Source organism: Mytilus californianus, unplaced genomic scaffold, assembly GCF_021869535.1.
Source record: "Mytilus californianus isolate M0D057914Y unplaced genomic scaffold, xbMytCali1.0.p SCAF_9, whole genome shotgun sequence".
In the NCBI taxonomy this organism is placed as follows: Eukaryota; Metazoa; Mollusca; class Bivalvia; order Mytilida; family Mytilidae; genus Mytilus; species Mytilus californianus.
The window spans coordinates 63,428,168-63,449,804 of NW_026262745.1; the positions used below are offsets into that span (position 1 = coordinate 63,428,168).

General features: G+C 30.7%; 2 protein-coding genes across 2 annotated transcripts in view; both read right to left on the minus strand.

Moving 5' to 3' along the window:
* LOC127714661 (uncharacterized) overlaps nt 1-10,596 on the minus strand; it is a 32,786-nt gene extending 22,190 nt beyond the window's left edge. Inside the window, exons 1-4 of the mRNA XM_052220733.1 lie at nt 10,496-10,596; nt 3,591-3,700; nt 2,265-2,333; nt 752-826 (exon numbers count right to left, since the gene is read on the minus strand). Coding sequence (XP_052076693.1) covers nt 752-826; nt 2,265-2,333; nt 3,591-3,607 — 161 coding nt within the window. The 5' untranslated portion in view covers nt 3,608-3,700; nt 10,496-10,596. The remainder of the gene's footprint in view (nt 1-751; nt 827-2,264; nt 2,334-3,590; nt 3,701-10,495) is intronic.
* A 5,257-nt stretch (nt 10,597-15,853) lies between these two features.
* Nucleotides 15,854-19,310, minus strand: LOC127713942 (uncharacterized). The gene is made up of 4 exons (XM_052219896.1): nt 19,232-19,310; nt 17,581-17,689; nt 16,382-16,461; nt 15,854-15,996 (listed from the first exon to the last, which is right to left on the minus strand). Exons 1-4 carry the CDS (start codon nt 19,275-19,277, stop codon nt 15,854-15,856), a joined length of 378 nt encoding a protein of 125 aa, XP_052075856.1. The 5' UTR covers nt 19,278-19,310.
* Between the last annotated feature and the right edge of the window lie 2,327 nt (nt 19,311-21,637).

The window sequence follows — 21,637 nt, forward strand, 5'->3', positions numbered from 1 at the left end:
AAAATGTCTTCTTTTAGAGAACCAATAAATGGAATGGAACCAAACATGGCATGAATGTTCCTTATGAGATGTTGACCAAGTGTTGTTACTTTGCAGCCGATCCATCATCCAAGATGGCCGACAGCGGGGGACTTAGTTTAACATAGGACCCTATGGGAAATACATACAATTGTCTTCTGTTAGAGAACCACTGAATGGAATTAAACCAAACATGGCATGAATGTTCCTTATGAGTTGCTGACCAAGTGTTGTTACTTTGCAGTCGATCCATCATCCAAGATGGCCGCTAGGGGGGGGGGGGGGGGGGGCTTAGTTTAACATAGGACCCTATGGGAAATACATACAAATGTCTTCTTTTAGAGTACCACTAAATGGAATGAAACCAAACATGGCACGAATGTTCCTTATGAAGTGCTGACCAAGTGTTGCTACTTTGTTGCCGATTTACTGTTCAAGATGGCCACCAGGATATTTTATTAAATAACGGGACCAATATTAATCAAAATTTGGCCTCAATCATTATTTGGGTATCTGTTATGATTTTTATCTATCTTTACGTGATTTCTAAAACCAAAGTAGAGTCAGGTGAGCGACACAGGCTCTTGAGAGCCTCTTGTTTGTATCCCAATCATAAGTAAAGAACTCAAATAAGTTCAGTATAGATTAAAAATTAATTCTTGAAAAAGATTTGATATATAAAAAAAACACAAAATCTACGGATGAATACCACACTTTAATAATGTAAACATACCAATGTGCAAGTTCTAGAAACTGTTGCTGGAATAGGTACTCTGTCTCAGGTTGCAACGCTGGTTTACTCATATATCTACGAATCAATTAAATATATTATAGGTAAAGAGAACAACAAATCTACCGTTTATGAGATTTTCATTGTAATCAATTTATTTTCATCTGATATTTGTGCTTTTTATTGTTACGGAAAAATTGGTTGCCTTTCTGAACAAGGTAAAAACATTAGCAGCTGTATTTTATTTTTTATTTTTGTGGTCTTGTCCAACATTTTTATTAATTCTTTAGTATGGTTTATTTTTCTTATGCGTTATCAAATTAATTTTGTGTAATTACAGTTTTAAAAATATTACACGTGATGCAATCCTTGTAATCAACACAATGAATTGAGGTGTACTACTATTTACAATTGATGTGATTCTTTTTTTTTTCTTTTGAACTGATGAGATATCTTTTAAAACGCTAGTCATTGCCGAGAATGATGATGAATTGTATTTCTTTCTTGGAATGTCTATATTAGTATTGAACAAAACTTTTGCGCTTTTTTTTTAACATTTACATGTTTACTGCGGCGATTTTAAAATGAACGTTGCAGTATTATTATTTAAGTTTAGAAAACGCCGTCTTAAATGATCAAAAAACTGTTAGTCGTTGAATAAGAAGGATTCTAGAATGTGTGTTATAAGGAGTTTCCAAGTAATACAGGTCAATTTAATATTCTTGAGTTAAACGATAAACTGTTGTTGCAAATGTCTGCAGAAGGACACATATGTGTAAAACAACTGTCATATTCCTGGCTTTTAACAGGCAATTCCTTATGAAAAATCATCTAATCATTTATTTGTATCCAAACATTTTTTCATTTTACAGTGCATGTTTGCTTCATATGCAATTTTTTAACAGTTACAATTTAATTAATAATTCACAAATCGGTCAATGCGATGATGATTGTATCTCCCATTACCATGGTATAGGTAACAAATGAACCGCTACGAGATAAACAGAAATTGACAATCAATGTTTTGTTAGCTATTATTCGTGTGTTTCTTTGTCCTATATGTTCTCCAATTTATTTGTATTGTGGTCCTGTCATGTGATGTTGTCGTTTTGGTGTTGTGTTTGACAATGCCATAAAAGCGGGAGGTTTGGCATGCCACAAAACCAGGTTCAACCCACCATTTTTTTCTTAAAATGACCTGTACCAAGTCAGGAAAATGGCCATTGTTATATTATAGTTCGTTTCTGTGTGTGTTACATTTTAATTTTGTGTTTTTGTTGTGTCGTTGTTCTCCTCTTATATTTGATGCGTTTCCCTCAGTTTTAGTTTGTAACCCGGATTTGTTTTTATCTCTATCGATTTATGAGTTTCGAACAGCGGTATACTACTGTTGCCTTTATTCATGTTCAACATTTATGTTAAACGGTGATTTTTTTTTTGGTATGAACACATACTTTTGTAAAATCAATTTATTGATTTTTATTATCATGTTTGTGCTGTTGCACATTTTACTTACTCATTATCTTCTTTAAAACTCGGTCTTCTGAATCGTTTGATTTTCTTGGATTGTTCATCCGTTGATTTCCTAAGAAAAAAGTGCATTCAACATGAAAACATGTCGAAATGTAAATCTGGTGCAATAAATCAATGTTATATGACAAACTACACAAACTTTAATCTAAGACTGAACATAAATGTTGAAGACTCCGATAGAATAAAAAAAATACTACATCTCGTGTTCATGACTTTCATCGTAGGCATGACTAGAGAAAGTGATGCCCGCGCACTCCACTCTGAAGTAACTGTATCATAACAAAGTCAGTGTAGGACTTTCTTTGAGATATTATTGTCTCAAGGAGACACAAATAATGCCCCCACAGATGCAAAGTGTTATTTAAAAAATACACAAATTGAGCATGGGAGCAAATAGGTTTATGGTTCACTTTAGGAGGAGTTATGCAGATACGCTATGCACCTCTTATGCAAGTATGTACTCCAAAAATGACAAAGTTCAACAATCTCCAAAATAAAGCAAATATAAATAAAAATCAACACCCTGACCACATGCGCACCCTAAATATATGTACAAACAGCCAGCAAAGTGAAAACTTCCTAGCATTCAAACTGCAGGAGAACTTATCCGGAAACACTATGCACCTATTATGCAAGTAAATACTCCAAAAAATGACAACGTTTAACTATCTCCCATAAGAGCAAATATCAATATATATCAAAACCCTGACCACATGCACACCTTCAATATAAGTACAAACAGCAAGCAAAGTAAAATTTTCCAAGTGTTCAAATTTTAGGAGTTATCTGGAATAACTGTATACCCATAATGGGACGGAAGAAAGGAAGAAGGACGAAAGGACAGACGGACGGACAGGGGTAAAACAATATGCCCCCAACATTCAGATACGGGGGCATAACAACTAAATAGAGCGGCAGAACCATCTTTCTTGTATCTATGTCATGATCGGAACAATTTTTAAATAAAAAGTCCGTTAAATTTAATACTGTAACAGTCTTTAAATTCGTGAATTCTTAAAAGTTATTAAATTTTGTATTGTTGCCATTTTCGGGTTATTATAAACTGAAAACAGATAAGGTATGAATTTCAGCTAATAATTCGCTCAGATCAAATGTATTTCAACCTACATGTAGCTCAATCTAAAACTTCCGTTGTAGTGAATTGCGTAATGTGTTTGTCTTTATTTGAGTCTTTTTATTCGATTTTCTCTTTAGCAGCAAGATTGATATTTCATTATATTCAGACCAAAAATATTTCCAAGATGAATCATTTTCTTTGAACTGTAAAAATTCACAAACTTGTACCTACTCTATCAGGTGTGGCATTTTCTGCGCTTCCTTTTAAAAATTATCCTTTTATCATATGATGCATTGTGGTTTTGCTACGTAGATAGAAAACTTCTTATTAAAGGGTATCACCTGAAAAACACATTGTTATTGTATATCAATTTAAAATGCAATATGTATATCAGTCATTCATACTAATGTAGTACCGGTTTATCATAATAAGATATTTGCGAAAACTGTAATACACCTATAATTAGGATTACAATAACACTCCGAGGTAGTATTCATAGCTTGGGTCGTCTCAAAGCGTGAATATAAACCGTCGTTCCAAACCAAGGTCTATTTCCCATGATGTGTCTCTATAGTTGAACAACGGATTTGTTTAAGAAATATATCAAGTAATGTGTACACATGGATTATTGTACATGGTGTTATCCAGGTTATCCAGGTTCAACATATTGTTAATGTACTGAGTTTTATAGAATGGACAAACATCATTTAATGAATTTTACATGAGACATAAAAACAGATTTCGTTTTGTCGTTAGCTAGATTGGGACACTTAAAAATTAATTTCAACAAGACTTTGTGTAAAGAAAGGGCGATCAACTAAGGAGCATGTTGACATGTTTGCTAATACAAATATTTTCCATGTTTCAAGAACATGAGGGATACAAGGGTTGGATCCGTGAAATCTATTTATTCTTCATGGCATTATACTTGCCGTTCGTTATACATTTTTTTATCTTTAACATTATTCGGAATTTGGAAAACACTTTTGTCCACATTTTTAGTATAAAAAAATCTAGAATATATGAAAAAAAAAAACAACACCGTTATCATTGAACATCTTTGTGTTAAATACTAGTATATAATTTTAAATATTCGTCAGACTCTGTTGAAATGTACAAAAGGTGTACCCAAATAGTTGGATTGGTAATATCTGTATTTTCATATTAAACAAGACTCATACCGGGGTCTAGACCTGCGTCGCTTCCTGTAATTGATTGTGGTTGGATGTATACTGAAGCATAACTGACCATTCCCTTTCATTGAAGGCAAGACAAACTTCTGACGATAATTTTCCTTTAACAATGAGGGCTGTTCAACTATTGAAAAACAGGAAGTATAAAAAAAAAAATCACTTCCTTCCATAGAAGCCAAGACAAATTTGACGAACATTTTCCTTGTGCAATGAGTCTTGTATAATCATTAATTATCGGTAACAGGAAGTGGCTGCATGGGAGATGTAGAAATTGCTAAAGGCAAGACACAACTTTGGAATTTTAACATAAAGAGAAGTACTTTGTGGAACTAGAATTGTTCTCTGCTTTTTTAGATGGCGATAAAAGTTTATTTACAAAACATATCTATTTTTTAAGAAGCAAATTGGCAAGATCGATGTTGATTTGGTAGGATGATTTGTACGAAAATATACTTTGTCTGGAAATCAATAGCTATGGTGCCTGAACTTGTTTCATGAAACTATCCAACTTTTATTGATCGTTGCTTCAACGAAAATTAAGGCTTTAACATGTATTTTACACTGACAAAATCAAACGCTATCAATCAACGGAATAAGTGAAAAACAACTGCTACATTACTGACTTGATGCAGGCATTTTCCGAAGAAAATGGTGGATTGAACCTGGTGTTTTAGCTAGCTACATGTAAACCTCCCACGTGTATGACAGTATTCATAGTTCCGTTATATCGACACAATTGGGTGAGTAACCGAAATAATTGTCTTCCTTTAAAAAAAGTTATAAAATCTTTAAATCGTCTTACCCTTTTGGTAATTGAATGATAGAGATTCAACGTAGATTTGTAAAATTGGAACAATAATTTAAAGATTTAATTGTGTGAATTGAATTGTTTTAGATATTCCGTGAGGTAACATATATTCACAGCTAGTTCTTGTGCATTATAAAATAAAAGTGTATTTTGATGCATCCTAAGTACAGGACAATTATGTGTACACATATAATTTTTTCTTCAAAAATGTCAGTTATGATGCATTGACTTTTTTTACTCATTTACCTGAATTACGTAAAAATTTGTTTTACTTGTAAATCAAATTTTTGCTTCACATAATTTGCATAATTGGTATTTAAAACTTATATAAAACATAATATATCCCCCGTAGTTATCAATATCCTTTTCCATCAATTGTATTATTTCTACTAGCTACAATATTGAATTTCATCACTGAATTTGGTCAGGCATTCCAATGGTTTATTGTTAACCATTTCAAATATGAAAACCAACGGCCTGGTTTTTGACAAACAATAAACGAATAATTCAATTATGACAGAGAGCCACTGATTTCGGGCTGCAGACAGACAAATCAAGAATATTGCGGGATTATACATATGTGTGAGCGCATTACCCTCCCTAACCTAGTGTACCGTTGTACTACTATGGTTGATAAAGCGCATTGATACAAGTAACGAATTGAGAGAAGAAAAAAAAACAATAAATAAACGTTGCCTTTATGATATTTGAAATCTCAGCAATGGAAAAAATTACTATAGGTTGAAAAGTTTTTCGCTTTTTATGCAGATTTGTTTTTAACCAAAGTTTGCTATTCAGTTTTGAATTTTTAAAAAAATGTAGTTTGAATGCTCATATATTTCTCAATACACCAGATACATATTTAAATGTATTATTCAATAATAATAATAATCTTAATTTAGTCTATTGCAATCAATATATAATTTTTTCATATCTATTCGTTTATGGAATTAGCTTGAGGCAAGCAATTTAAAGAATGATATCTAAATAAGATTATATTTAATTTTAGAATCTTTATTTAGAACTGGTTTAAACAAACTTTTACTTGATACATATTTTCAATTAGACTTTCTCAAGATTGGATAGCTTGATTGTTACTTGTTAAACGTCTGTCGTATAATCTCAGGACGAATGAGATAAAGACATTTTATTGTTTATATTACTTTTTGTCTTTGCTTATTTCAAAAGAAAAAATAATGTTTTTTATTTGATATTTTGTTAAATGTTCTTTAGATTGTCTAATACAGTCATGTGTTTATTTACCTTTCTGTATTGTTTTTGTTTTTATGTCTGTCGCTGTCTTATAAACTGACACTTGATATTTTTGTTACATCAAAATATAAATCATGTGATTGGGTAAATCCTCATAATAAAGATAATGTTTAGAATTGACGTTATAGCAGACACGTTATTTCCTTCCGATACATAAAGATAAACTACACAGACTTTAATACTCACGCAACTGTTGCTGTGCAAAAGTTATCACTTTCGGTTCAACTCACAGAGAAACTAATGTAAACATACCTGTGATATACCCAACTTTACAAAAACCACCTGGATATTTATCATGTTTGTGAACACATCATGCTATAACTCGGTGCATAACTCTTATTTAAATCTTTATTTACCAGAGCGACTTAAATGCCAACGTTGTTTATTTCATAAATCATAGGTAATATCTTCATGATTCAATATAAGAAAACATGTATTTAAAAAGTTCAAAATATTATTCGTAATCGTTAACCGACATTCATAAACACAGTAGATAGTTTCCAGCTTGAATCTTGTTTTTTCGAGTGATTTGATCGGATTTTTCGAGTATGACCACGTTTTGTTGAGTGAATATGATCAAAATGTATATAAAAAAAAAGACTTATCTTGTACAAGTACTTAGATGTGATATAATGATTGAATTTAATATACCCGACCACACAAGGTTAGTTAGTACATATTTTTGGGTTATACAAGTTGAATTTAGCTTTATAACACCTTTATTCCAAAATATAGAATACTATTTTTATATTGATACCCATGCAAATGTCAAAGGAATTGCATAATTCCAAACTATATCCTTAAAAAAGAGACATTTATAAACCTTCTTGTTATTGCATTGTAAATTCATTTTTATGTCCGTGTTTTTTCAAGTGCGGTCCAGGTTTGATCGAGTGTATAAACAAAATTGCAATGGCTTAAGTGTTATATGTCAGTGCAATTACGTTTAAAAACTATGAAAAGATTCAAATAAAGTACTTTTCAAAGAACGAAATTCATGCATTAAATCAGTTTGATAATACTGTATTACGTAACATGCACATTCATTTTATAACAAAAAAAAAAACGTTTATTTGTGTATATTATTGTTTGCCCGTCTTATACATTGCGTGGACACCGAAACATGTATATTTGGATAGATCAACATGTCCAAGCACATGTAAACATGGTGAAACTATCAAAGAAGTCCGCGCCCAAGTACATATGTTGTATGGATCCAAACTTACATATATCGATGCCGAATCCATGCAGTAAATTTTATGTGATGTGAGCAATCTTCATGTTAGCGAACCGATATGGATTTCATACTGTATAAAGTTTTCATGTAAATAACATTTATGTGAGCACAAACATATATATATATAAACACACACATGTATATATATATATATATATATATAAATATATATGTAAATGTTGTTGATTGCAAATGAGACATCTATACTCCAAAGCTCAAAAGACAAACAACACAATATGAATGACGACGAAAGAAAGTAATTATAGGTCGCTATACGGCCTTCAACAATGAAAAAAACCGTATACCTTATAGTCAACCATAAAAGACCCCAATATGGAAAATATGAAACAATTTAAAAGAGAAAATTAACGACCTAATTTATATAATACAATGTTCGAAAAAAAAAACAAATATGACAGACGTGAACCATCGACATCAAGTAAATTACAGGATTTTGACTTTGACTAGCACTTCAAGAATGTGGCTCGGTTAAACATACTTGTAAGCTTAAATCCTCCCCTTACTTAAGACAAAGGTGTTACTGCACAACATTAGCACAAACTGTAATAATCAGTTGCAAATGACGTATCTCAATATATCGGTACGCAGTACAAAGAAATCAACAAACATAAAAACAAAAGACAGAAAGTACCGATATAAATGAACTTTCAAATATTGAAAGCTAGTTCAAAGCCAACTACAACTACTCAATAAATTATGTTTTCCCAGACAAAAATAACCAAGCAGTACGATGCTGGATTGATACTACGTAAATTGTGAATATGTTAAGCGATTGAGAATATTTGTTTTAACAGAAACTATATCTCATATATTTCATTTACTATTTATCTTTATGATATATTGTCCAATCGTTCTAGGAATGGAAAAAAAGAACAATTCTCAAATGCTACAACTGTGATGAGATGTATGATCATCAGAAGTATGTTATATTTGATCACACAGTAATAAAACATTGTGATTGCTACCTTTCGATCAGTTAGTTGTTCCTGAGAAATAGAGTAGACGGTTTTACGTTTAGACATTACAATTTACAATGTATATATAAGGACCTCTGCGAAAGACATGAATTTAACATGTTAAATAGACCAGGTGTACCCTACTTTATACACATTTTCTTAGTATTATTTTTAAAGGCTAACATTAAACCTTATAGATTATTCATATAATTGTTTACTATATATTCCGTTCAATTCAAAATCTATTGTCAATAGGAAATAGTGCAGAGGCGTATTAGGTGCGTTTTTTTTTTTTTTTTTTTTTTTGCTATTGTTATTTTATGATGGAATCGGGAGGCGGGCTCCTGGCTCTCTTAGTAGAATATTTATGTTATTTTGCATTTTACTAATTTATTATTGATGTCCCTTAGTTTTCTTATAATTATTTTTTACACTCAAGGTTTCGCAACTGTATGAATCATAAAATAGAATTTACGGTAAAAAGAAAATATAACATGAATTGATAATATATCTTAATACTGCAAGGTTAATGTAAAATGAATTCAAAACAGAAAGTTATCATTAAATTGAAAAGGGTTGAACTTGATCATTATTATAATATTATGTTTTTGTGACTTATTATGAATGTATAATATTGTCCCTTGCTAAATTACAGGTATAAACTAAAAATGTCAGTTTTTTTGGCCAAGAAATGACATCTTTCTTATTCACATTTTCTTTGAAATACCCGTACCATTTGGTGAAAAACATTAAATCAGCGTATAAATAAATTTCGTTTTGACTAGCACAAAAATGAAGCCCTTAAGGTTTGTTGTGTATGTTACATGCAGGTATAATTAATGAACCAGGGGTATGTCAAAGAACGTCTCATCCTTTTTCTAAAAAAAGTTCATCCGAAGGGACTAAGACCTTGTTCATAAATGTTCCGTACCAACTTCACAAATAATACACGATGGTCGTGAAGTATAGATTCTGGGTACTGACGTTGTTTATCCTCTTAATAACGTGTAATAGTATTCTTTTATTTGTCTTTATTGATATTCATTTTACTGTTAAGTGTATATTTGGTGATATCCATTTGACGTGGCTCTGTACTTATACATCCTGTCATTGTGTTATTGTGCTATAATAAATTTTTGTATTCTTGTCTTTCATTTTTTTCTAATGTGCTTTGTCTATATGACTTTTTGTGTTTCTTTGTTATGTATTTGTTTGTTTTTATGGTGATTAATATTATAACACAATGTTGACGGCTGTACCCCTATTTTTGACATTTTTTACCTTTTATGTCTGTTTGTCTTGTTCACACATCGTTGTCAATATAATGGAATTTTATGCGACTGTTGTACAAGTGAAAAGTTTAGCTAGCTATAAAACCAGGTTTAATCCACAATTTTCTACATAAGAAAATGCTTGTACCAAGTCAGGAATATGACAGTTGTTATCCATTCGTTTGATGTGTTTGAGCAATCGTGCTTGTTCATGCATGGACGCGTACGATATGTTGATAATAATTATAAGATTTGCCCTGTTCGATGCATAGAAATTTATAATGTTATTAACTATGTTTGTAGCTTGACAATATATTGTAACGGACTTTTGATTTATTTCAGAAGTATTAGTAAAAATAAAAAGAATCTAATACTTACTTATTGTTTACAAAGTACAAATTATCCTCTTCCGTTTCGATTTAATTCATCGGAAAAATAAAGAATGCTAGACTATTTATAAATCAACTCATATCTATTCGTAAGTTCCATTTAAATGTTATACCTGGATGATAAATAGATTGAATTTGTATATGATGTCAATATGTCTTTATTCAATATTAAAAAAGATATTTAAAGTATTTTGACCATGTTATAAATACACTGTGGATATACTGTGTACAGCCAGAAGTTATTTAACTGTAAGGTTGTCGGAGTGTCATTGCTTTTTCATGACAATTTGCAGGGTTCAACATGTTTTCGCGTTTGTTTGTTTTCTAAATTATATTATTAACAAGTTCTACTTGAAGGTATAAACAATAGAATCCAGGACAAAAAGAAGTTATTGGTAAGATACTGTATAAAAGATAACAAAAACACTAGTATATTTAAGCCATTAACAAAGGTAAACAATGTTCATTAAAGACATAAATTGTTTCCATGTTCATACCCTTTTGCTCTTTATTAGTATTGTCCAGTTTCGCTCATTTAGTTACTAGTATATAAGATTTAATGACAAAAAATGAGATTCAATTTTATTCCTTTTCCTAAAAATATGAAACATAAACTATTTTAATTATTTCAAATTTTTTTTAACGGTAATTTGATTTGTTTGGAAAAGAATTTCTGTTTTATTCTTTTGTCGTTAAATGTGTGTTTGTCTGTTATCCTTTCATGTCTTATAAAAATTATAATAAAAAAAAAAGAACTCCAAGGAAAATTCAAAACGGAAAGTCCCTTAACAAATGTCAAAATCAAAAGCTCAAACACATCAAACGAATGGCGCAAGTGTAAGGGAAAACCGTGATAAAAGAAATTATAACGAAATGCGAAAGGTAGATTGCGTTAATTGATTCTGAAAGAAAATAATAATACACCAAAACATTTAGCAACTTGTATTCAAAGTTTCATTAACAAATAGAAACGCATAGAAAATATCTTAAAAAAATCAACATCGCTTTATATTCATCTCTCTCATCTCTTTTATTGTGCATGTGCTCTGTGATTATGTGTTGATTTTTAATAACGGTCACGTTGGGTTAACTTCGGCAATAAAACACGAAAGTTAATAAGCAAGGATGATTGATTTTGTTTTTTGATAATGTTGATTTGTTAATTTGTGTTGATCATTGTCATTTAGCTTTGTTGCTGCTACCTGTTTAAACATCGGACTCGAATTTTTTAAAATTGAGCTTTTCTGTGCGTATTGCTGTGGGTTTTATTATTCCATATTGGCTAGAGGTGTAGGAGACGGGTTGATATCTTACAAAACATGTTTAACCCCGCTGCATTTTTGCGCCGGTTCAAAGTCGGGAACCTCTAGCCTTTGTGTGTTATTTTTTATTTTGGTTCATTTGTACTTTTTGGAGTTCAATTTGGCGTCCTCTTCAATGAATTAGTATACACTATAATTGAGGTGTGATTTGTATCCTGTCTTGGGGTGTGGGATTTTCTCGCTTCTTTGAAGACCCATTGGTGCCCCTGAGCTTTTATTTTTTGCTCTTTGTTCGGGTTGCTCTCTTTGACAAGTTATCCGTTTCCAATTTCTATTTTATAATATGTTTTTAATTTCGTAGTGTTCTAATATAAAATAAAACGCATGCGAATGGAGAGGTTATATGTGTTTGCAACCAATTTTGACGACATATTTCGATAGACTGGTGCACACTTGTTCCCGACTGGTTATGCATGTTTCCTAATGAACACCTTAACAAAAACATTTTTTTTAAATTTCACATATATTAGCTTAGTGTTTTTTTTCCTAGGCAGTGCATCTAGAGTGTAATTATTTTAGAGTATGAACGTTTTTGTTAAGGTTAATCCAGAAAAGCACTCCTATTTATCATATTTATAAAGTGTTATTTCAATATATATTGAGATGTGGTACTCGCCTCAAGTTGGTCAGCAAACAACATGAAAAACAACACGAAAAAAAAAACAACAATGATCGCTACTAGTAGTGCATGGTAAGCGTATCGTTTCTGAGCATTAACTTTCTTGGTTTAATGAGATGACCGCCATTTTAGTAGTAAAATTCATTCAAATCCATTCGAATGCGTTTGATTTAATGAGATGACCCCCATTTTAGTAGGGGTTTCGATGTTCAGTCTATACTTATCACTTAAATATTTTGTTACCTGAGTTTTACTGAAAAAAAATCCACCATTCAAAAAATGGTTTATTTTCGTCACCTTCCATATTTTAAGTATCAATTTGAATATTAATTGCAAATATATCGTGCATCGCCAATTTTCAAATCAAAGATTTTTGTAATTGGTGTTTCTTTCGAGAAGTTCAGGGTTTTTCACAAAAAGATCCTGCTCATGCTGTTACTGAGACAAAGTTTTTCGAAGTACATTGTATGTCATCTTTCCGGACACCTAAAGAACGCCATTCAGGCTGACCATTATTAATATCTTTGTTCTCATTTATTGCAGCCATAATCCCATCTTTCTTCTAAAACTTATGACTTGTCATTGGGTACGAGTTATCGTCGTGTCGTGTTTACAAATGAACACTTTATCAAGAACATCAATTCAACGTACAATTAGAAATAACATATATAACATGGGAAAACATTAAACATATCACTTTCTATATCGAAACGACAAAATATTATAGAATGGCAATGATTTATTAGAATTTATAAGTACAATATACATAACTTTTTATTTTTTATTTACATTTTTTAAAATGGAACGTTTCCCTGAATGATACAGGATATGTGATTACAAAAATAATATAAAGCAGCTTTACATTGTGTTTAACCTTTTCAAGGTCCATTTAGTGTTTACCTCAATTGTATTTCCATTCTCAGATTCCACTTCTGGCTTAAATTCTGCATTGTTTATGTTTTCTAACTCTAAATATATAACCTTTTCTGGATTGTCGTTCGTGTTTTCTTTCTTTTCAGAGATTCCATTATTTTCCAGTTTTGAATAGTTTCTTTGTTGTTTTTCTCTGTCTTCTTGTTCAAATACTACTTCACTGCTTAGTTTCGTTTTGGATTCGGATAGTAACGCCTGATAAGGATTTATATACCCATCGTTTACACTTTCTTTAGAGTCTTTGCTCGAAGAACTCGATTGTGAGTCGCTACTATTTTGATATATACGAGAGTTTGGTGAGTCGGGACACATTCTCTCTTCGTCAATTTCTGCATAGGCAGAAGCATCGACTTCAATGTCATTATTTGTCGAGCTTCTGTGTACACTGTTATCTTGTTGGCTAGATAAATTGTTCGGAATGATATGAAAGATTTTTCGAGGATGGAGTTTATTGCGTTTGCAATAAATTACCACGACACATACCAACACAAAGAGCAGAAACGAAAAAATCCCAACGGTGAAGTTAACCGTTTTATGTCGTGTAATTTCTGTAAAAAATTATATTTTATTATTATATTTAATAATATTTAAAAAATCAAAATATACCTGTCTATGCAGTAAAAATTATATACGCACACAAAATACTTTTCTCATAATGATTTTTCAATCTAAATACATTTGACAATATATATTGTGTAAACAAAGTTGTTATGTCTTTTGTTTGAAATAACGAATTTTCTTTATCAAATTGAACATTTACATGATTTAAAGTTATTTAAATAACAAAATGTCAATCTCTGATTTTCTTTACCAAAATCTTACTTTCTATGTATAATAAGGTGTTGGTTAAAAAAACTATATTACTTATTTTTTCTCAATTTAAATTTGATGGTTCAGTCTTTTGTTCAAACTGGGAATCCCATTTTGTTTTACAAAATCTACTATGAAAATATGATTAGACTGAAGCTTGTTTACTTCAAATGATTGAAACTGAATTTAATACATCGGCTTTTGGAGTTTCCGAAACATGACTTAATATTATCAGTTACTTGTACATAAAATATCTCTAATATTATTTCCAATTTTTACATGATTGTTCAATATTTTCATTTTATTCTATTTTGAATTTTTCTCTGAGTTCCACATTTTAAATATTATTGTATATTGGGCAAAATACAACAAAGCAGTGGTTTTCGTCTTTATAATCAACTACATGATAATAAGAAGTTTATTATTACTGTGTATCTCATCTTTTCCAATGAGGTAAATGTCAAAGGCAAATTGAAACCAACAAAGTATAATACATTTGTTTTGCATATAAAGAGCGTTTGTCCCCTATAGTGACTTCCTTTAACCTAAATGTCATTGCCGCAAGAAATAACGGTAAGAGTATCCTAATTGGATATGTTATCAAATTAAGATTTTACAATCACTATTAGGAGTAATTTGATTGTTTTTTGTGCAAAATAAGGTAGCACAAAATTAGTTTAATATGTTTTTATCACAGATGTTCATGACTTGTTTTTACCAGGTAGACTTTAACCTCTCGACAGCTAGTGTGATACTTACCGGAGCATGCAATGCAATTTATATTTACAAAGGTAAAGATAAAGATGGGTGTATATATATAATAAATTAATGACAAGATCTATTTTGTTACATCTTGTGATCCGTTTATTTGGCAATCGCCAATGGCAGTCAGCAGGGTTTAAGAACATCAGTTGTTCGACCTGCTAGTCAAATGCGTTTTGTTAAAATATACTTTTTCACTCATTTGGTCTTATGGGAAATGTTGTTTTTGCTGTATTTAGACCCTTCTACCAAGAAATTTGTTTTGCATGCACACGTATAAAAATTGCGGTTTTTATCAAACGCAATCATAGGTTTGAACGTTGTTGTCAATTTAAACTTGTATATATATATATATATATAAACGCCTAAAAAGTGAACACAACAACACCAATAACAAAAAAAGGAACTATAAATGTAATTATTTATAAATATTTAGGATAACAGATATCCTTCATCAGTAAATATGATTGTGATGTTGAATGAATCATATATCAGTCTACTTAGATTAAACTATAACAATCTTGAAATTTATATATATGATAGCTAATGAGACATTAGTTCGCCAAATAAGAAAGAACACAGATGAACAAGTTATCTTCTAACCTTCAACAAACCTATTTACTTTAATTTTGTTGACATTCCGTAAGATTTTAAGTAGTTTTCTTGTTTGTACAAGACTTGTATAGAGTAGTTTTTGCATAGCCTCGTCTGTGCATTGTTGGAACGTTGGTTTTCATGATGATATTAACCTAAAGTCCGATCTTTAAGGTTTTGATATTGAATAACTAACTCGACAAAACCGACAGGTAATCTTAAACTATTAGTGAATACAGCGATGGAATTTTCTTAAGACTTTTCTGTAGTGTAAAATGTGTGAAAAATTATTTAATTAATAAGATTATTAACCTCTTGGAATGTATGGGTGGGTACCATTCAAAATGTCTCTGTGGTTCTGGATTTTAATCTGTGATATAATGGGACGTAGTATGTTTGTTGTGCCCTCTTGATATGATAATGTTGTTTGTGTCAAATTGGTAACCAAATCTGTATAATATGAATGAAATAAATCAAATTTCAAAATGTTTTCTTTTGACCTAAGACTTATATAGACACATATTATTGGTGATTAATACACAAATAATCACAAAATTCAATGAATTGTTAACAGTACCAGCAAGAATCATAAACAGCAGGAAATGATTTTTTTTTTTTTTTTTTTTTTTTTTTTGCCTTGGTTTATAAAGTTGATAAATAAAAATTGCACCACATCAAAACTAATTTGTGTAAGTATAAGGGCAATTAAAAATTTTCAAATTTATTTGAAAACCAAAAAGGGAAACATTTACAGGAAGAGGAGGAAGGAAAAGATGGTGTGCTTTAAAAAAAACTACATAAATGATTGATAAATATTCAGAATCATATTGCTCACATTCTTCACTTTTTGCAGTATCGTTGGTTGTTAGCAATGTTGTTTGTTCCACTTTGATACATCCCATTTCGTTATCACATCTAAATTAAATGTACATGTATATCAATTATCATAATGCACACCAGGATAATAAATAGGGAAACGAATTGTTTTGTTTTGTTTCTTTTGATGATTGTAATTACAAATAAACTCTTCCAACTGAAAGACACGATTTATGATAAGGGGATCTGTTTGCCTATGCTGGTAGCAGACATTGATGTCATTGATGGCCATTGTATTGAGAAAGGGTTAGCAACAAGTAATTTGGGGTTCACAGTTGTACTGTTTTAAGGAAAAAATTCTTACCCTGACCAATATATCGTCTACATTACCTAGACAGTACCCACTTGAACTGAACTTTCAGGTGAAATTATAGCTCACTTTAAAGAAATTTGACAGAGTATTTCGGCATTGTCGTTTATTTTCTTTAAATTATGAGATTTTTTGTTGTTAAATACCAATGTTGTTTCTATATGACTTTATTATGTCATTGTCATTGCACTGTTATATTTTAGGGGTTACAAATTACGTTTCCGATGTAGATCATTATAATAAAAAGATTCTGATATGTAATAAAACTTTAAAACGAACTATTAATTGACGGAATAACGCAACGAATGGAACTTTTGTAGAAGAAACTGCTGTGAAACCCGAGGCACCTGAGTGTTTTCATAATTTGGGTGGGATCCTGTTTTAATCTGTTTTTTTTGGGGGGCGGGACTTGCCTTCTAGACTCTTGTTTGTTTCATAGCTTTTTTCATAGGTCTTAAATGTGATCCATATATATATATATATATATATACACAAGGCGAGATATGTATACCAAATAATAGAATAAAAAGTTTCATATTACATTTCATAAATATGTAACAAGAGGAAAGTGGAAGAAAACGCATACAATAAACACAATTATCATGTTTCTTTCATTTTAACTTGTAAACATCCTTCTTCCCCTGAGAATATATCTTAGATAAAATAGATAAAATAGATGTTACTCTCAAAATCATCTGTATGCTCTATGTGTAAATGAAAAACGTTGAAATTCATACATCTACGTAAAAATAGATTGATATTCAAACACATGTAAGATATTACATTTAATAAAAAATATACGTTTTTATATCAAAATTTAATTATCATATATCATCATTTTAGCTTACCTCTGATCTAATTTGCAGTGGCAGTATTCTGCACATTTCATACCAAATGTGTTTCTTGGACATGGTACACATGTTGATTCAGCAGCTGAGATGAACCCGATAGCACACGCTTAATGAAAGAACAAATTAATAGTTTTCATATAACTAACGAACGAGCGGTTTTTCTGGAAATTTGAGGATGAAATTTAGATCGACAAAAACTGTTCTTTGACTCTCTGTCATATCCATATATTCTAGTGTAAGTGATATAACAATATTAGTAAAATAATTTTGTTAAAAAAATATATGGCTCATGTCATAGTAGTCATCGGATTTTTGTTCAATTGACGTATACTACAAATGTACTTTTTTTCATATAGAAAAGTATTCCGATATCACTGCGCACTCAAATTAACCAGGAATATTGGACACCAAACAATTGAAAAGGGTCGATTTAAATTAAAACATGAAAATGCATCGAAACAAAAAAATGATTAGCCCTTCATTTCAATCGGAAAAAGTCCTTATCTTTTTTATTTTGATCATCAGGAAGGAAACAGCTGATTGAATTAGGTTGATCAATAATTAGTCAGATATAATTTTACATATGTATCCTTTTATCGGAAACTATGGACAAAAATATAATGATGATTGTATGACACAGGAAATGACTGCTTCATATCTGTATCAAATTTCCTAAAATGTTTTACAATAACCTCGTGGTGAACAAGCTTGGCGTCAGGTTGGATTGCCACTTGCATCAGCAGAATGTCCAACTAACCTTTTTTGTTTAATACTCTTTTCCATACTTTTGTCTTTAATGTGAAGGAGAAATGTATACCAGAAACATGTTTAAGGTATCATGCCCTTAAATCAGTAGTTTACATTTACATAACTTCAACTTGCCTCTGTGCTGCTTCAATTTGAAAATTCATCGCTGGACATATCAAGCGCATCTTATGTCCATTGTTGTAAATATAATTATTTTACTGTGCCAGATTCGAATTTCGACAATTAATGACTCCTCAGTGGTGGTTGCGGTCAAGTATTTCATAGCCTTTTACACAGAGATACATCTCGTTGTATGTCATTTTGATAGTATCATGCAAATACTAGTAAACGAATTTGAGTTTGAAAAGGTCATTGTGATCTTAATATCATCTGAAAAGTCTAAACTATAATATATTTAGTCATGTTCATTCTTTTAGTGAATTGTCCGATTTATCTACTGCGATTAATTCAGTAATGTTCAGAGAATTCGCTTGCAGTAAATTCAGTACTGTTTAGAAGCTTTCCAGTCAATTTAGAATGGTGTTTATCTGTACAGGTAGGTAACAACTACTGAACAGTCTGAACATAGACTGAAAAGATCTTGATTGACTGCAAGGGAATTGTCTGAACAATGGTATAAGTCTACATAAAATCACCAAGGGTATAAGTCTACATAAAATCTAGATAAAAAACGATTTGTTCAATTTTGTAATATTGTTTCTTTATAATTACTTGTCTATTTTTGAATATATGTGTTGAATGCGCAAATCTTCGCGCATATAAGATTTTTCTTAATGATGATCGATTAAAAATGCACAATTTGAAATTCCTTTTGCTAAGTACTTGAATTCTGTAAAATGGAATTATAAACCAGGAAAAATAATCTTAATTATTAACTTACGTTCACATTTTCCGTTACGATTCTCGTAATTGTCACAGCAGGACATCTTTTTATAGTAAAATATTCCATTATGTGATTTCGCGCTACAATGAATTTTTAGAAATATATATTGAATGATTTAATAAATGCACAATTTTAAATACATCTTAGAGGAGATGAGGACATTTGTCAACTGTCTTTTGTGTTGTGTTTTTGTTTTGTTTTGTTTTGTTTTTTTTATTATTTTTTTTGTTGAGGCGGATATAAAATGGTCATTATCATTTTGCCAGTTGTACAATTGTTTGCGTAAACCACTTTTGATGATGAGTCTTCATGTTTTGTTAAACAAATGAGGAATGCCTAAGCGAGTTTATGATCAATTTGAGGGTAACTTTTCGGACGTCGAGTTGTAACTTTTTTATCTTTTTATTTTAATTTTTATTTATTTTTGTAAGAACTGTGGTTGTGATTGCCATATAATTACCCTATATAAATCAACTCGTCGGGAGCCACTCTCTTTAGAACTCGTTGTTTGTCAGAAATTATCTTGCCAAGATATCTGGTCAACTTCAATATTATAATTTCCCATTTAGTAATTTTCTTTTGAGGCCTCCTCTTACGCTGAATTTGTTTTTGATCTTTTGTCAGATATTCGGAATCTTAAAGATTTTATCCATGTAGTGCCAGTAAAAATGTTCCTCGCTAGCCCTACTTTTCTTTTCGTAATTCTATTACATCTAGTTTCAAAAACATGGTTTGAAAATCTTTGAAAAATCCTTGTTATTTTTACATAGTTTTTTGAAAGTAAAAAGTTGCCGATGTTAAATATATGAAATATTAGAAAAAACATTTCCCGCCAAATTTTCAATTGATTGTATCTCAAAAACATAGACCTTTATTTGTTTCTGCTTTTGAAGTCTCTTTATTTATCTACTATTAATTTATTACAGTTTTTTAAAAGCTTGTTATTTTAAAGCAGAGAAGCGAACATCCTTGAAATTTGAAGGTCAACAACTACACAAACTACACAAACATTCGAAAAAAATTGAAGGCATATTGACAACGCCATGACAAAAAAGTAAAATGCACGAAAAATAAAACAACAGTCTACAAAACAATACATAGGAAACTTATGACTGAGCAAAACGAACCCCAACAACAAAAACCGGGAATGATCTCGGGTATTCCGAACGGGTTACAAAATGTAGCAGCTCCTGTAATATACGTTGCAATATTATATCAAGTAATTATGCTACATGCAATAGTGGAATGATAATTTCCTCTTATGTAACCTTAAGACACAATCCAAATCGTAAACCATCAGTCATGTTTAATTTCTAAATCTAAAGCTAATAAAAAATGATACGTTCTTAGAACAAAGAATATACAAGACTATTATCTCGACTTCTGAATATTCCATTAACCAAACTTTATGTATTTTATTTAAATCCCTGACTATACTACAATATATTAAAACAAATTAAGTGATTAGATTCTGTAATAAAGCATATGAAAATAATGGAATTCATTAGTTTTTATGTATAGGAAAGTCTTTAAAAGTTTCGATAAATGACGTGCTTTTAACGGACCATTAAATCCAGTAAGCGATATTAGAAATTAATACAATATAGATATGTTCAGAAAAAAGAAAAATATGAAATTTGATTTTTTTTCTTTTTTTTTTTTTTTTTGCATACATTTATGCATATTTTCGTATTTTCTAGTGATCAGCTTGCAAAATCTATGCTAACCGATTGATATTGGGTAAAAAAAACTATTATAGCAACGTCCTTAAGATTTTGATTTAGTGAAAAAAATTAATAATAGAGAAAATTTCAAATGGAGGGTGACTATTTGAATTATTTGCAAATTTTACAGTCGATACTATTCTCCAATTTGTATAGTTTCCGAAAGGCGATGATTCCATTAGACAAAATATCGAATATCGTCGGGTGAATCAACTTAAGAAAATGGACGTCAATCCGATCCCGCAAATACTGTAACTTCAAATATTATTTAGATAAAGGCAACAGTAGTATACCGCTGTTCAATAGCCATAAATCGATTAAGCGAAAACAAATCCGGGTTACAAACTAAACCCGAGGGAAACACATCAACTATAAGTGGAAAACAACGGAACAACAGAAACACTGAGCTGCAACAAAACAAACGCCAGCATACAAAGAAACGGACTATTTGATAACAACTGCCATATTCCTGACTTGGTACAGGACATTTTAAGAAAAAATAGTGAGTTGAAACCTCCCACTTATATGGCAATGTAAAAAATACCGCTAGAATGACAACATTACGTGACAGGAATACAGTACAAAAAAACACAAGAGAAATATATAAATAAATAATATAAAAGTACATTACAACATGTAAACCACAGAATAACAACGGACACCTCCCATGCATTTACGA

Coding starts and splice junctions, on each gene's coding strand:
- LOC127713942 (XM_052219896.1), bottom strand. CDS start 19,277: ATGTCCTGCTGTGACAATTACGAGAATCGTAACGGAAAATGTGAAC. Junction 16,462..17,580: donor CACTGCAAATTAGATCAGAG/GTAAGCTAAAAT, acceptor CATTTAATTTAG/ATGTGATAACGAAATGGGAT. Junction 15,997..16,381: donor TACTGCAAAAAGTGAAGAAT/GTGAGCAATATG, acceptor CATATTATACAG/ATTTGGTTACCAATTTGACA.